At 37.2% G+C, this 16,477-nt stretch overlaps 1 protein-coding gene across 1 annotated transcript in view; it reads left to right on the top strand.

The window, feature by feature from the left end:
• Positions 1-16,477, top strand: part of LOC138321440 (uncharacterized) — a 79,279-nt gene that overhangs the window by 14,828 nt on the left and 47,974 nt on the right. The window contains exons 16-26 of the mRNA XM_069265137.1: positions 281-418; positions 798-1,067; positions 1,316-1,444; positions 1,731-1,862; positions 3,767-3,904; positions 4,203-4,472; positions 6,137-6,265; positions 6,912-7,046; positions 7,623-7,760; positions 9,472-9,609; positions 10,522-10,668. Coding sequence (XP_069121238.1) covers positions 281-418; positions 798-1,067; positions 1,316-1,444; positions 1,731-1,862; positions 3,767-3,904; positions 4,203-4,472; positions 6,137-6,265; positions 6,912-7,046; positions 7,623-7,760; positions 9,472-9,609; positions 10,522-10,668 — 1,764 coding nt within the window. The remainder of the gene's footprint in view (positions 1-280; positions 419-797; positions 1,068-1,315; positions 1,445-1,730; positions 1,863-3,766; positions 3,905-4,202; positions 4,473-6,136; positions 6,266-6,911; positions 7,047-7,622; positions 7,761-9,471; positions 9,610-10,521; positions 10,669-16,477) is intronic.

The raw sequence follows: 16,477 nt of genomic DNA, 5'->3' as shown, positions 1-16,477 counted from the left end.
AAAATTTATAGTATATCTGATGATATATCATAATTTGTAGTACTGACAAAGTACAGCAATACTATAGGGTCATTTTGGCATTGACTAAGAAAATAAAAGTCAATAAAATATCTTTCAAACATCTGTTTTCCACGGTAATGCCCATGATGTGGTCTCTCATTTTAAGATTACCAGAGATGGTATGCATTAAAGGGAAGGATTATTTTGTTTATTAAAAAAAAACTAAAGAAAACACAGACATGTACACACTAAATCTGTAACTGTTGATTATTTTTTACAGGTGCCTGTCCTAACGGTGGAAAACCAGCGTACCATGACCATCGCCCACAGACGTGTCACCCTAACAAGACATGTGATGGTGGGGGGATGTACGCGTGTGATGGTGGCTACTGTTGTCCTCAGAGGGTCGCCTATAAAAGTGAGTTTATGATATTTTAAATACGAGATGATTGTAAATGAATTAAATGTTAACCATTGTGATATTTATACCTTGTTCTAGAAATGCACATTTTGGTTTCAACCTGTTCAGAAATACCATCAGATATGTGTATTTCAAGCAAAAACACTGGATGCAAGTTTCAGTTGAAGTAAAATCATGTGTCTTATATTTAGTACTCAAAACTATTTGGAGATCTGTGATTTGAGTTTTGTCTTGTCATTCTGACACCAAGTTACAGAGTTATTGCCCTTGACTAAACTTTGCACTTGTTTTTAAAATAAGTAAAACAGCTGTAAGTATCAAAATGTGTAGAAGACAGATTTTAGTCTTGTCTTTACATGCTTATGTTGGTTTTTAGGCCCTTGTCCCAAAGGAGGGATAGCAGAGCAGATGTATGGTCGGGACAAATTTTGTGTTGAACATTCAGACTGTGGACATAAAAGCTACATGTGTACCAATAACTATTGTTGTCCAGTCCCTGTACAATCTGATCTGTGTCCATTTAATGGAATCCCAGACAAGATGGAGACTGGAGAACCTCGTATGTGTAACAGGACCACCCTCTGTACGTCACCAGGATACAGCTGTCAGAACGGATACTGTTGTCCACAGAAATTCTCTACAGAGGGTAAGCTTGATTTCTTAAAAAAAAATATCTTGATATTGCTTTTGAATTTGATTCACAATGTGGTATATGAGTCATATCACCAATAGGCTTTGTAAATATTTCACTCGCAGAAAAGATTTAATTTGTGGACGGAGAATACTTCTTTTAAAAGTTTTGAGTAAATGGATATGTAATTCTAGTCCCACTGTAATTTTTTAACCTTACCATTTTAATTTGAATAATGTTGGTGATTTTCTTTTCCCTAACAGGTAAATGTCCAGGTGATGCGTTACCAGAAATCATGGACGGAGCGATAAGGACATGTCCCATCAATGACAGATGTGGACCAGGATACAGCTGTCTGTATGGCCACTGTTGTCCTGTCAGGGTCTTTACAGGTAAACCTTTATTTAATAATTCATCCTTGAAAGTAAACACAGAAACTAGCCTTGGTGTAATAAAAAAAATATTATTTATTGAACTGTTGCTTAAATAATCATACAGTCTTCTCAATGTAAAAGAAGTGCTGTTGCTCTTAAAGTTAAAATTTCAGGTAAATTATCATGATCGCTAATACCTATTTTAGGAATTTTAATCCTAAAAAAGGTGTAAGGAGAGCTGTAGCAAAATATTGTATGTTGTTTTGCTATCTATAATTAATCTGGGTATTTCTCTACTTTCCAGATGTTTGTGCTAATGGAGGAAAACCAGCAGAGTATCATGATCAAATGGTCACGTGTTCAAGGGAGAAACCCTGTACCCAGTCTGGATATACTTGTAGTGATGGCTACTGTTGTCCAGCTAAAGTGTATGGAGGTAAGGGGACATAACTCTGTACCCAGTCTGGATATACTTGTAGTGATGGCTACTGTTGTCCAGCTAAAGTGTATGGAGGTAAGGGGACATAACTCTGTACCCAGTCTGGATATACTTGTAGTGATGGTTACTGTTGTCCGCTAAAGTGTATTGAGATAAGGGGACATAACTCTGTACCCAGTCTGGATATACTTGTGGTGATGGTTACTGTTGTCCAGCTAAAGTGTATGGAGGTAAGGGGACATAACTGTACCTAGTCTGGATATACTTGTAGTGAAGATTACAGTTGTCCAGCTAAAGTGAATTGAGGTAAAGGGACATAACTCTGTACCCAGTCTGGATATACTTGTAGTGATGGTTACTGTTGTCCGGCTAAAGTGTATTGAGATAAGGGGACATAACTCTGTACCCAGTCTGGATATACTTGTAGTGATGATTACAGTTGTCCAGCTAAAGTGTGTATGGAGGTAAGGGGACATAACTCTGTACCCAGTCTGGATATACTTGTAGTGATGGCTACTGTTGTCCAGCTAAAGTGTATGGAGGTAAGGGGACATAACTCTGTACCCAGTCTGGATATACTTGTAGTGATGGTTACTGTTGTCCAGCTAAAGTGTATGGAGGTAAGGGGACATAACTCTGTACCCAGTCTGGATATACTTGTAGTGATGGCTACTGTTGTCCAGCTAAAGTGTATGGAGGTAGGGGACATAACTCTGTACCCAGTCTGGATATACTTGTAGTGATGGCTACTGTTGTCCAGCTAAAGTGTATGGAGGTAGGGGACATAACTCTGTACCCAGTCTGGATATACTTGTAGTGATGGCTACTGTTGTCCTGCTAAAGTGTATGGAGGTAGGGGACATAACTCTGTACCCAATCTGGATATACTTGTAGTGATGGCTACTGTTGTCCAGCTAAAGTGTATGGAAGTAGGGGACATAACTCTGTACCCTGGATATACTTGTAGTGATGGTTACTGTTGTCCAGCTTAAGTTTATGGAGGTAAGGGGACATAACTCTGTACCTAGTTTGGATATACTTGTGGTGATGGTTACTGTTGTCCGGCTAAAGTGTATGGAGGTAAGGGGACATAACTGTACCTAGTCTGGATATACTTGTAGTGATGATTACAGTTGTCCAGCTAAAGTGTATTGAGGTAAGGGGACATAACTCTGTACACAGTCTGGATATACTTGTAGTGATGGTTACTGTTGTCCTGCTAAAGTGTATGGAGGTAGGGGACATAACTCTGTACCCAATCTGGATATACTTGTAGTGATGGCTACTGTTGTCCAGCTAAAGTGTATGGAAGTAGGGGACATAACTCTGTACCCTGGATATACTTGTAATGATGGTTACTGTTGTCCAGCTAAAGTTTATGGAGGTAAGGGGACATAACTCTGTACCTAGTCTGGATATACTTGTGGTGATGGTTACTGTTGTCCGGCGTAAGTGTATGGAGGTAAGGGGACATAACTGTACCTAGTCTGGATATACTTGTAGTGATGATTACAGTTGTCCAGTTAAAGTGTATTGAGGTAAGGGGACATAACTCTGTACCCAGTCTGGATATACATGTAGTGATGGCTACTGTTGTCCAGCTAAAGTGTATGGAGGTAAGGGGACATTACTCTGTACCCAGTCTGGATATACTTGTAGTGATGGTTACTGTTGTCCAGCTAAAGTATATGAAGGTAAAATACAGATATTTTTGTATTTGATACCTCTTTCACAGACTCCTGTCTCATGTTATTACCCATCATGCCCAATAAAGAAGATCCTGCATTATTCTTCATGTAAACATTAAAAAATTACTTGTAAGATTTTAATTTCGAGAGAAGCAAATTTATGAAAAGGTCTGAAAATATCTAATTTATTTAATGTTAATTCTTTTGGTACAGGTGCCTGCCCCAAGGGTGGAGAACCAGCGTACCATGACCACCGCCCACAGACGTGTCATTATAACAAGACATGTAATGGTGGAGGGATGTACGCATGTGATGGTGGCTACTGTTGTCCTCAGAAGGTCACATTCAGTGGTGAGTGAAGGAGTGTATATGGGATGCTGTTATAAATATATTTGAAAGAAAATAATGACAGCCAATATTATTATTATTAAACTAAGAGTCTACACATATTTGAACCTATTGTTTGGGTTCTTGATATAGAGGTCTGGATTAGAAATTAGTAACATTTTCCTCAGTCTTTAATCTAATGCTGCAAAATGATTTGGCAGCTAATATGGCAACTATTTAATGCTCTTCATTGAATTTGTATCTTTAGCTTATACACAGCTTAATAGTGCCTAGATGAGTCTTTCCTATTGTATATTTCCAGGCCCCTGCCCCAATGGTGGTATGCCAGCCCAGATGGATGGTACAGATAAATCATGTGACAAAGATTTAGACTGTGGACAAGGAAGCTACATGTGTACCAATAACCGTTGTTGTCCTGTCCCTGTACAATCTGGTATGTGTCCATTTAATGGAATCCCAGACAAGATGAAGACAGGAGAAACGCGTATGTGTAACAGGACCACTCCCTGTGTAACACCAGGATACAGCTGTCAGGATGGATACTGTTGTCCACAGAAATTCTCGACTGAGAGTGAGTTTTGAGGTCATCTGACCGAAATGGTCAGGAAGACCTATAGTCATCATGCACCATTCGTCGTCGTCCGCTGTGCGTTGTGCGTAAACTTTTCATTCAAACGACTTCTTCTCAATAACCGGAAGGCCCAGAGTACTCATATTAGGACTTTAGCATGTTGGGATGAAGGACTACTTAAGTTGTGAAAATGAATGACCTTGACCTACTTTCAAGGTCACATAGGTCATATAGGCTAAAATCTTTGTTTACAACTTCTTCTCAATAACAGTAAGGCCCAGAGTACTCATATTTGGCCTGTGGCATGCTGGGATGAAGGATTATCAAAATTAATGCAATAAATGACCTTGACCTTCTTTTAAGGTCACAGGGGTCAATTAGGCTTATATCTTTTAAGTACTTCTTCAAACTAGCCTAGGGTATTCATCTTCAGCCAGTAGCATGCTGAGATAAAGGGCTACCAAAGTTGTGAAAATGAATGACGAACTTACAGGGGTCAAATATTATAAAATCAAGTTTTGCCAGTGTGATTTAGCTGGCACTTGCATGAAATGATCCTGACATGATCCCGACCAAGTGCTTTAATTTTTAACCATGACACCATATCTAATTAATTTCCTATATAGGTATTGCAAAGGTAGTCAGCTTTGATTTCTCAAACAAAAAGCTCCAACTTAATTCATAAATAAGTTACTTTATTACAATTTAAGTCTGTTAATTTACATTATTTTCTATTATGACCTGGTTGAAAGGGCACTATTGCCTCATAGTGTTGTGGAGGGATGGAATAATAATACCCGAGCCGAAAGGGTTTAGTACATCACCCTCACACGAGACCCGTTTTTATGTCAACGTAACAGAAGCATGTCAACCGACAACTAGCAACGCTACCTTTCATTTCTTCATCGCATTATTACATTAACATATGAATTGTCGCAGAAATCTGTGATTCTTTAAAACGGGATTCATCTTCACGAAGATTAAAAGTAGATCAATATAGAACATGAGTGAACTGTCTTCCCACATTTGCTTCCATTCCCACACACAACAGCATATGTCTGTCATCTTGACCTCTCGGTCGCAGCGCAATTTTTTAATAACGTCTTGTTATGGTGACGTCACAATACATTCAAGTTCAATTTTGTACCACTTCAGTAGTGCTTGTTTCCCTGGGCACTATTGCAAATACTACCAATGTGAGTAGTCAATCAGAATTCAGTATGCTGTCACATTATGTACTAAGGCCAAAAAAAAAAATATGTCTGTTTAGTGTTACCCGACTGACCCTAATTTTTTACCCCCGACCCTTATTTTTTTCCCCACTTTTCTACGAAAACAAAATCAAAAGTCTGGATTTCGATCTCAGACTCCGGTTCTGGCCATTTTTTAGAGTGAAAGACACTAAAAAAAAATAATGAAATCCTCACCTACCTACCCTATTTTTTTTGCCAATGTAACTCTAAACAGATTTTTTTTTGGCCTTACGGAATTTATGATTTTTGTCTGATGAATGTGACAGTTTAAACATCATGCTAGAGTTTTCACTGCCTGTGTAATAATAACATTACATCAACCATACATTCCAACTTGACAAAAATGTTTAGATGAATAGAAATTATGTTTTAGTTAGGATTTGAGCTTTGACTGTTTTATTTTTCTGATAGGTAAATGTGCAGGTGACGCCTTCCCAGAGACGATGGATGGTATTGTGAGAATGTGTTCTCATGATAAAATGTGTGGGTCGAATTATAAGTGTCAATATGGACACTGCTGTCCTGTCAGAGTCTTCACAGGTAAATAGTTTTCATTAATTTGAATATAGCAAACATACTTATTTAAGCACTGTCAAGTTTTAGTACAAATGTGAAAAATGATAATTAGGATTTATTAGTACGGATATGAATAAGCCAAATCGGTGGTTCAAAATACCGTAAATACTCTTTTGCAAATTTAAGTGCTATACATAAATGAGTGTGTCAAAGACAGCGTGAAAAACACTTAAATAAAACTGCCTTTAAAATAAGTGTGTTTTCAGTAGTCACATCTGCCTTAATGACCACCTCTGTAGAAAGACCACCTGCTGATTAAGACCACTAAAATATTCTAAATGTTCAATTTCAACACCATTCGCCCAGTAAGACTACTTGGCCATAAAGACTATTTGTTTTCTTGGTTCTTTAGGTGATCTCTTTAGACAGGGTTGACTGTATTTGGTAGAAATCAATTACAGGTTAAATTCTATAAATAACGGTGAAAACTTCTCTATTAGAGAAAGTTGAGTCTTTAAAGCATTGAATAAGCATTTTTGGAGCAAAAAATTCTTGTAAATAAGATACACAAGTATTAAAAAAAACTTGATAAAGCCACCTTCAAATTATTTGTGACAGTCGTGTTCTCCATATTTTCATTCAATATATTTTACTTCTTTGTCACTCCCAGGTGGCTGTGCCAATGGAGGAAATGTTTTGATGGATGATGATAAAAATGTCACATGTTCAAACGAGAAACCGTGTACTCAAGCAGGATACAGGTGTAACGAGGCGGGATACTGCTGTCCAATTAGGGTGTACACAGGTAAGAGGGTTGATAGCAAAGATGTACACAGGTAAGAGGTTTAGGTAATAACAAAGGTAAAATAAAAATTTCTAAATGATAGACACAGGAATAATCCGGATGCGGCTAATCTAGAAAATTCACAATCTGGACAGATATATTGGGGGAACAGATTTGATCATTGACTTAGTAAAGTGAGTCTGTCTGTCTGGAAAGTTCACAATCCAAATGGTTTGGTCTAGGGATACAAGAGTACATATTATAGAGATTCCTCTGTAGATGTATTATACCTCAACGATCCTCATCATGTTGTCTGGTCTATATAGCCTATGATGTATGTTACAAGTTGCAGTCATTTACTTGATAAAGTTCATACAGAAATGTATTATTGGGTTTAATGTTGTATAACTGCTAAGGTCAACTTATGGACAAACTCCTCTGTATAGTTTATACAAAAATCTTAAGCATAAAAAATAAATTGTCAATAATACTGATATTAAATGACACAAAAAAGAAAAGCAAAAAAAATATATATATAAATATCTATACATAAAGGAAAAAATTAAATTTCACCATTACTGTTGTCTGTTGGCACAGGTGCCTGTCCTAACGGCGGAGAACCTGCTTACCATGACAGGCGCCCACGGACGTGTCACTCTAATAAGACATGTGATGGTGGAGGGATGTACGCGTGTGATGGTGGCTACTGTTGTCCTCAGAAGGTCACCTTCAGTGGTGAGTAGTAGGTTTAAACTTTTAACATTGAGGAAACCTTAAATAAAGATATTGACTTTTTATACTTCTCATTGTGATGGTTCATGATTTAATTGATGATAAGATATTAATTCAATAACCTTCATATAAAACAGGATTGTTTATTATGAGGTGTCTGTTAAAACAACAACAAAAAAACTGGCACAATTCTTTCTTTGTCTTTGATGTTTTGAGTTATTGTCCATTAAAAGTTCACGGTGAAGTTCACTGTACCTCATTTTGATCAAGAGATAAGATTTATACCAACAACCTCAAACAAGTTAGATATCATTATAATGATTTGTTAATACAGAAATCTATATTAGAGAGATTGGCAACTGCACCATTTTTACTATTGGCAGATGTAACTGGGAGTACAATTTTTAAAACAAATTAACTTGAATACTTATCAATAAAAATCGCTTCTTGTTTTGAATGTCTGTTTTTCGAAAAACCAGGTAAAATTGCTTATTTTTTTGCTTTCAAAAATCATATAAAATCATTTTAATCGAGAAAACTTGTCATATCAAACCTTGATATAATGTTAAAAGTTTGTATTGATGCAAAAAATATGTTTAAAAGAACACACTTAAAAGTACAGTGGAACCTCCCAAAACTGAACCTTCTCAAAACCGATCACCTCTAGAAACCGAACATGGATGTCATGTACGGAATGAATTCCTCTTTATTAATAGTACATGTATATAAAACTTCCCAAAACCGATCCCTCCCAATTCCGAATACCGGTCCGATTTTGAGATCGAAATAGTCAAATGTAACTTAAATACACTTCTGAAAACCGGCCTTACCTGAGCGACACCGATAGATTGCATTGAGGTCAGATCAACCGACCGTGAAATACACACGTACCTGTACCATAGTTGTTGCATGCATGTATACAGATGTGAAGGCTATAGGTACACGGTAATTATACCCGAGATGGTGGTGTAATTATTTAATCATGTCTATTGTTTAGATATCTAACGAAGGTCTACCATGTGCATGCAGTTTGTTTACTGAAGGAAAACAAGCAGAGCTAGTAATAAAGAGAAAGTTTCGTATTCAAATCACACGGTTTTTTTATTTACATATGTAGTTGTCGGATAACGTAAATTATCTGTATGAAGAAGCCGTCATATAATGACTGGCATCGACTGATCACCGTGTAATTAGACCATATAATTTGATTCTTGACGTAACCGGAAGCGATCGGTCGTATGTAGGTTGCAGACGAGAACATCCCCAAGAACATTCACGCAACTAACTAACTAAACTACGTTTATAAGCGGTAACAAAGTCAAGTTTGCTGTAATCCATTCCTTTTAAACGTATTATTCTCTCTTTTGTGATAACATTCACATTAACAATCAATATCGGTCGGTTTTAACGAACACAAGGCATACCTGCGGTGCACTAGTGTAAAAAACGACTTCCGATCGATTAAATCCGGATCGTGATGATCGGTATTTGGTTCACTTCTCCAAACCGAACCCTCTCTAAACCGGCCGAAATAATATACACCGACCATGATCGGTTTTGGGAGGTTCCACTGTAGTTAGGCAAGGGAAAATGCCTATAAACCGGAGGTCACTATGCTGTAAAGAAAGACAAAGAAGGAGTTCCCAATCTCTATGTATATATGTTTCTGTTTAATACATCAGATGTTTTTACTCCCGCTCCTATTTTTTTTCAGGCTTCTGTCCATATGGCGGTGTAGCCGAACAACTGAACAATCAAGATCGTATGTGTTACAGCAACGACACAAATTCTTGTAGAGTGTCGTATTCCTGTACAAACAACCAATGCTGCCCCCAAGTCACTCCTAAAAATGGTAAGTAGATTCGCAAATTAGACATTTCTAGTTCCACATAGAAGTTTAACTGCCCCACATGACCAGAAACCTGGCTGACACTGTATACATACATATTTTAGTGGTTAGTTTATTTTAGAGAGTACGTTTGTGCTAGAATTGCTGTGCTGAATTATGATTCCACTAATTGTGTTTTCTATAGATGGTGATTGCACGACTTAATCAGTGTGCTAGACCGTTCAAGCTCAAAGTAAAACTTCATAACTTGATTCCGTTAAAGGGACATGAACCTAAATAAACCATGTAAATTTAAGTAAAATACTTATTTAAGGCGTGTCAGATACCTTACTAAGTAATATATATCAGTTATTGTGCAAATGTGTCAAATAAAATAATTATAATGGAAATTCCATCTTTCTGTATTTTGAACCGGCCCGGTCGAATTTTGTAACGATAGTATAGTAGTGTTGAACTTTAATGACCTCCCACAATGCACTGCACAAATTAAATGAATGTAGACAAAATGGTGGGTCAAAAACGTGGGTAAAGCGATAATAATCTTAAAATGTGGAAAACTAATATTCCTTGTCATGTCAGCAAGTTTGTTGTTCATTATAACCTCGCTTCCGGCCAGCTTTCGTTTTGTGTTCCAAAAATAGAATATGAGGGTCTATTTTTATCATTTTTGAGGAAGGTGTTCCCCACGTTTTCCTGTCGTTTTAGATAACCAATCATTGTAATAAAATATTCAATAAACATCTGAAAACCATATCTAAGCATACAGAACAAATTATTTAAGGTTCATGTCCCTTTAAAATAAACTCTGAAAATAGACACTAATTGGGCATGAAATGTAAATTAGTCCTAACTAACCATATTGTTTAGTTATTTTAATGAAGTAGATTTTTTTATTCGAATGAACTTTCATTCCAGGGAACTATTGCCCTTTTGGTGGACTAGTGGAGAGGATGGATAAGGAACCGAAAAAGTGTAACATGAGTTCTACAGTCTCACAGTGCAGGTCTAAAACACATCACTGTGTGGAGGGGTACTGCTGTCCAGCCAAGGTCACATTACAAGGTCAGTCATGTTACAGTTATACATTTAGGGTACTACTGTCCATTCAAGGTCACGTTACAAGGTCATTCATGTTACAGTCATACATTTAGGGTACTGCTGTCCAGCCAAGGTCATGTTACAAGGTCAGTCATGTTACAGTCATACACTCAGGATACTGCTGTCCAGCCAAGGTCACATTACAAGGTCAGTCATGTTACAGTTATACATTTAGGATACTACTGTCCATTCAAGGTCACGTTACAAGGTCATTCATGTTACAGTCATACATTTAGGGTACTGCTGTCCAGCCAAGGTCATGTTATAAGGTCAGTCATGTTACAGTCATACATTTAGGGTACTACTGTCCAGCCAAGGTCATGTTACAAGGTCAGTCATGTTACAGTCATACATTTAGGGTACTACTGTCCAGCCAAGGTCATGTTACAAGGTCAGTCATGTAACGGTCATACATTTAGGATACTGATGTCCAGCCAAGGTTATGTTACAAGGTCAGTCATGTTACAGTCATACACTCAGGATACTGCTGTCCAGCCAAGGTCATGTTACAAGGTCAGTCATGTTACAGTTATACATTCAGGATACTGCTGTCCAGCCAAGGTCACGTTACAAGGTCAGTCATGTTACAGTCATACATCAAGCTTTTGTACTGCTGTTCAGTCAAAGTCAGGTTACAAAGTCATTCATATTACAGTCATACATTTAGGGTACTACTGTCCAGCCAAGGTCATGTTACAAGGTCAGTCATGTAACAGTCATACATTTTGGATACTGCTGTCCAGCCAAGGTCATGTTACAAGGTCAGTCATGTAACAGTCACACATTTTGGATACTGCTGTCCAGCCGAGGTCATGTTACAAGGTCAGTCATGTTATAGTCATACATTTAGGATACTACTGTCTAGCCAAGGTCATGTTAAGGTCAGTCATGTTACAGTCATACATTCAGGATACTGCTGTCCAGCCAAGGTCATGTTACAAGGTCAGTCATGTTACAGTCATACATTTGGTGGTACTGATGTCGAGTCAAGGTCATGTTACAAAGTCATTCATATTACAGTCATACATTTATGGGTACTGATGTCCAGCCAAGGTCATGTTACAAGTTAACAGTCATACATTTAGGGTACTGCTGTCCAGCCAAGGTCATGGTACAAGGTCAGTCATGTTACTGTCATACATTTAGGATACTACTGTCCAGTCAAGGTCATGTTACAATGTCAGTCATGTTACAGTCATACACTCAGGGGTACGGCTGTCCAGTCAAGGTCACAATGTAATCTTGACCTTCATAGATGATAGTGGACTATTCAAATCGCTTATGATCTGTCTAGCCATCTATCTATAGAGAATTCTTGCTACTGCTATTTCTTAGAAACAACAGAAGAAGTCTTTCGCAAAACTTCGTATGTAGCTTTATCTTTGTTCTTTGTGCATATTAAATTTTAGGAGCAATCGGAAAACATCATTGCTGACAGGCTGTCATCATGGATTTTGACAAATTGTACATTAATTTTCCTTTAAAACTAGCAATAAAGTCTACATTGATATAGGATTCTCAGTGTTGTAAATGTGTATGGACAATCATTTTAATGGAGAAAACAAAATATTTTGAGAATGTCAAGAGGCCTAATGGATCGAGAAAAGGTTTGGACAGGTCCTGGAAAACTCCTGGAATTTGCTATGACTCCCTGAAACTCCTTGAAAATCAACAAAATCAAATAATGTCCTTGAAAAGTCCTGGATTTTTGGTATACATCCTTGAATTTACACAAATACTCCTTGAATTTAAAATTAAGATTGTGTTTCATATAAAAAAAATAGCCTACAATGCTGTTTTTATTTCAATATTTATTTTAAGATATATAATGTAGATTTACATGAACCATGGCTATATAACAATTATGGTGTGATACCTATAGTTCATTTTTATAATGATCATCTCCCCTGTTACGAAATCAGCCATATGCGTACAGTACTGTTAGGGTCCTGTAATGCTTGTGTCTTATATGTATATGTTTGATAAACTCTCAGGGGAGAAATGAGATGGAAGATATTATGTGAAATACCCCCCAGGGAGCTATGAGAGGGGCCAAAAGGGGTAAAATTGACTAAAATTTCAAAAATCTTCTCCACTCACAGATGTGATGGAATTAAATACTCTTCATAGATAGAAAGGTCCTAAGGTCCTTTAAAAAAATTGTGAATTATATGACCCTGGGGTCTCAGGTTTCCCCCTGGGGAGGGGGGTTAAGTTTACTATAGTTTATATAAGGAAAACACATTTTTTGAGTATTATTTGATCATTTGTAATAGGAAATGAGTCAAATAATGTCAGAATTATCATATGAGATGGCTATTGTATCCTATTAACCAGTTTTCCATGACTGACCCCCAGGGGCCTTAGGGGCGGGGTCAAAAGGGGTCAAATATTCTATAACTTCAAAAATCTTCTTCTGAAATTCTGGAAATGGTAGAATCACATACTCTTCATAGATAGAAAGGTCCTAAGGTCCTTTAAAAAGATTGTGAATTATATGACCCTGGGGTCTCACGTTTCCCCCTGGGAGGGGGTCAAGTTACTATAGTTTATATAGGGAAAACACATTTTTGAGTATTATTTGATCATTTGTAATAGGAATGAGTCAAATATTGTCAGAATTATCAGTATGAGATGACTGTTGAATCCTATTAACCAGTTTTCCCATGACTGACCCCCAGGGGCCTTAGGGCGGGGGTCAAAAGGGGTCAAATAGGCTATAATTTCAAAAATCTTCTTCTGAAATTCTGGAAATGGTAGAATCACATACTCTTCATAGATGGAAAGGTCTTGAGGTCCTTACAAAAATTGTGAGACATATGAATTATTAGCCTGAGATAACATTTTGATATCATATATCTATATTTGGTCCTGGTCAACCCCCCTCGGGGCAGAGGGGCGGGGCCAAAAGGGGCAAATAAGCTCAAACTTTAAAAATCTTCTTCTTAAATACTGGAAATGGTAGAATCTAATACTCTTCATAGATGGACAGGTCTTAAGGTGTTTTATGAAAATTGTGAATTATATGACCCTTGGGTCTCATGTTTCCCCCTGGGAGGGGGTTAAGTTTTACAATAGTTTATATAGGGAAAACACATTTTTGAGCATTATTTAGTCATTAAAATAGGAAATTAGTCAATTGTTGTCAGAATTATCCTATGTGATGGCCGTTGAATCTTAGCAACAAATTTTCCATGACTGATCCCCAGGGGCCTTAGGGATGGGACCAAAACGGGTCAAATAGGCTAAAACTTTAAAAATCTTCTTCTGAAATACTGGAACTGGTAGAATCAAATACTCTGCATAGATGGAAAGGTCTTAAAGTCCTCTACATTGTGAATTATATGACCCTAGGGTCTCATGTTTCCCTGGGGAAGGGGTCAAGTTTACTTTAGTTTATATAGGAAAAACACATTTATGAACATTATTTGCCTATTTTTCATAGGACATTAGTCAAACTGGGTTAGAATTATTATGCCTGAGATAGCATTTTAACATCATATCCATATTGTTCATGGCTGACCCCCAGGGGCCAGAGGGGCGGAGCCAAAAGGGGTCAAAATGGTAATTTCAAAAATCTTCTTTTTGAATTCACAGATTTGATGGAACCAGATACTCTTGATAGATTGGAAGGTCTTAAGGCCCTTTACAAAAAAATGTGAATTTCATGGTCCCGGGGATCTCAGATTTTCCCCTGGGGAGGGGGTCAAATTTACTATAGTTTATAAAGGAAAAACACATTTAGGAACATTATTTGATTAGTTTTTCATAGGAAATTAGTCAATCTGGGTTAGAATTATTAGCCTGTGATAGCATTTTTAACATCATATCCATATTGGTCTTGGCCGACCCCCAGAGGCCAGAGGGTGGGGCCAAAAGGGGTCAAAATGGATAATATTTCAAAAGTCTTTCTTCTGAATTCACATAATCTTCATAGATTAAAAAGTCAAATTTATAAAATCACCGACTGACTTCAAGGGCCTGATGGGCCAATATATAGTGTTTATATGCATGTCTTTGTTTCATTCTGTATCTGAAATCAGGTGAGCGATACAGGCCCTCTGGGCCTCTTGTTATAATGATTATCTCCCCTGTTACGAAATCGGCCATATGCGTACAGTACTGTTAGGGTCCTGTAATGCTTGTGTCTTATATGTATATGTTTGATAAACTCTCAGGGGAGGAAATGAGATGGAAGATATTATGTGATACATTTGAGGACCTTTCTAAATTGGGTGAAACATGGATGAATCTGCTCTAAGATACCTGGACAAGGGTCTAAACGTAATTAAAGATAATTAACGTGATATCATATGTGACAGGATCGATGTGAAGGCATTATAAACTAAATGTGGTGAAGGCCCAGACAAATGAATCGTCAAGTATACCACAATCATCTGTACGTTCTGAACGTAACATAAGCCTACTGACATTACCACCACACCAACACAGTTGCTAATGTCCTCAAACAAGAAACAGTCAATTTAAAATGTGAAAAGCAAACATAAATATACAGCATAAATCTTATCATTTTTACTTAGACAGCTATAAAATTAGTCCAGGAAAAAATGAAAAATATCCTTGAAACTCCTGGAAAAATCCTTAAATTTAGCATGGCCAAGTCTGTATGAACTTTGAGAAAGTATAAGATAATCATGAATGGTGCAAATTGTGAAATACAGTCATCTCAAACAGTTGAGATCAATATCTTCATTAATATTGGATTATATAAGTGTTGGTTTTCAAATAGACAAACATTTTAAGGATGAAGAATTAGAACTGTAAGGATTCTTTGAAGCCCAAGGGTCCAATGTGTTCTTTACTTTCTTTCTATCACAACTGACATTGATTTTCGCTTTGAAATATGATTGCATGTTATGGACATAGGCAATCCTCATTTTAAGGTTGGAAACAGAATTTTGGGATTTTTCAAGAGGCCTGATGGGCAAAAGTGATTCAGCTCTTAGGTTTTTAAAGGCTACATGCCAGGGGCAATTTTTTGCTGTTGTCAAACAGCGCTCATTAACCATATTCTTAGCTGTGCGAATTCCATTTTTGCACATGTCTTGATAAATCACTGTATGTGTTGTTATTGGTATGGCCAATTATTCTATTACCCTCAGCAACTACCAGTGTATTGGCAGTGCGTAAACTTTTTATTCAAACAACTTCTTCTCCATAACCGGAGGCTCTGGGTACTGATATTTGGCCTGTAGTATGCTGGGATGAAGGACTACCAAGTTTGTTCAAATGAATGACCTTGACCTTCATTCAAGGTCACAGGGGTCAAAGAGGCTAAAATCTTTAAATGACTTCTTGTGAATAACTAAGAGGTCTAGACACCTGATATTGGGGCTGTGGCATGCTGGGATGAAGGACTACCACATTTCTCAAAATGAATGACATTGACTTTCATTAAAGGTCGCAGGGGTCAAATAGGCTTAAATCTTTAAACAACTTTTGATGAATAAGTAAGAGGCCTAAAGACCTGATATTGGGCCTGTGACATGCTTGGACAAATGGCTACTAAGTTTGTTCAAGTGAATGACCTTGACCTTCATTCAAGGTCACAGGGGTCAAATAGGCTAAAATCTTTAAACTACTTATGAATAATTAAGAGTCCGAGACTGGATATTGGACTTGTAGCATGGTGAGGATCAAGGGACCTTCATTCATGGTCTAATTAATCAAATATATCAGAACCTGAACTTCTTCTATTAAAAGAGTTCTTTGTATTGCCTGAATTGTTTGCCACTACTATATTCTTTGAGAT

Source organism: Argopecten irradians, chromosome 4 (genome assembly GCF_041381155.1).
Source record: "Argopecten irradians isolate NY chromosome 4, Ai_NY, whole genome shotgun sequence".
Taxonomy (NCBI): domain Eukaryota; kingdom Metazoa; phylum Mollusca; class Bivalvia; order Pectinida; family Pectinidae; genus Argopecten; species Argopecten irradians.
The sequence above is the reverse complement of the archived record's forward strand: the minus strand, read 5'-3'. Positions and strand labels throughout refer to the sequence as shown.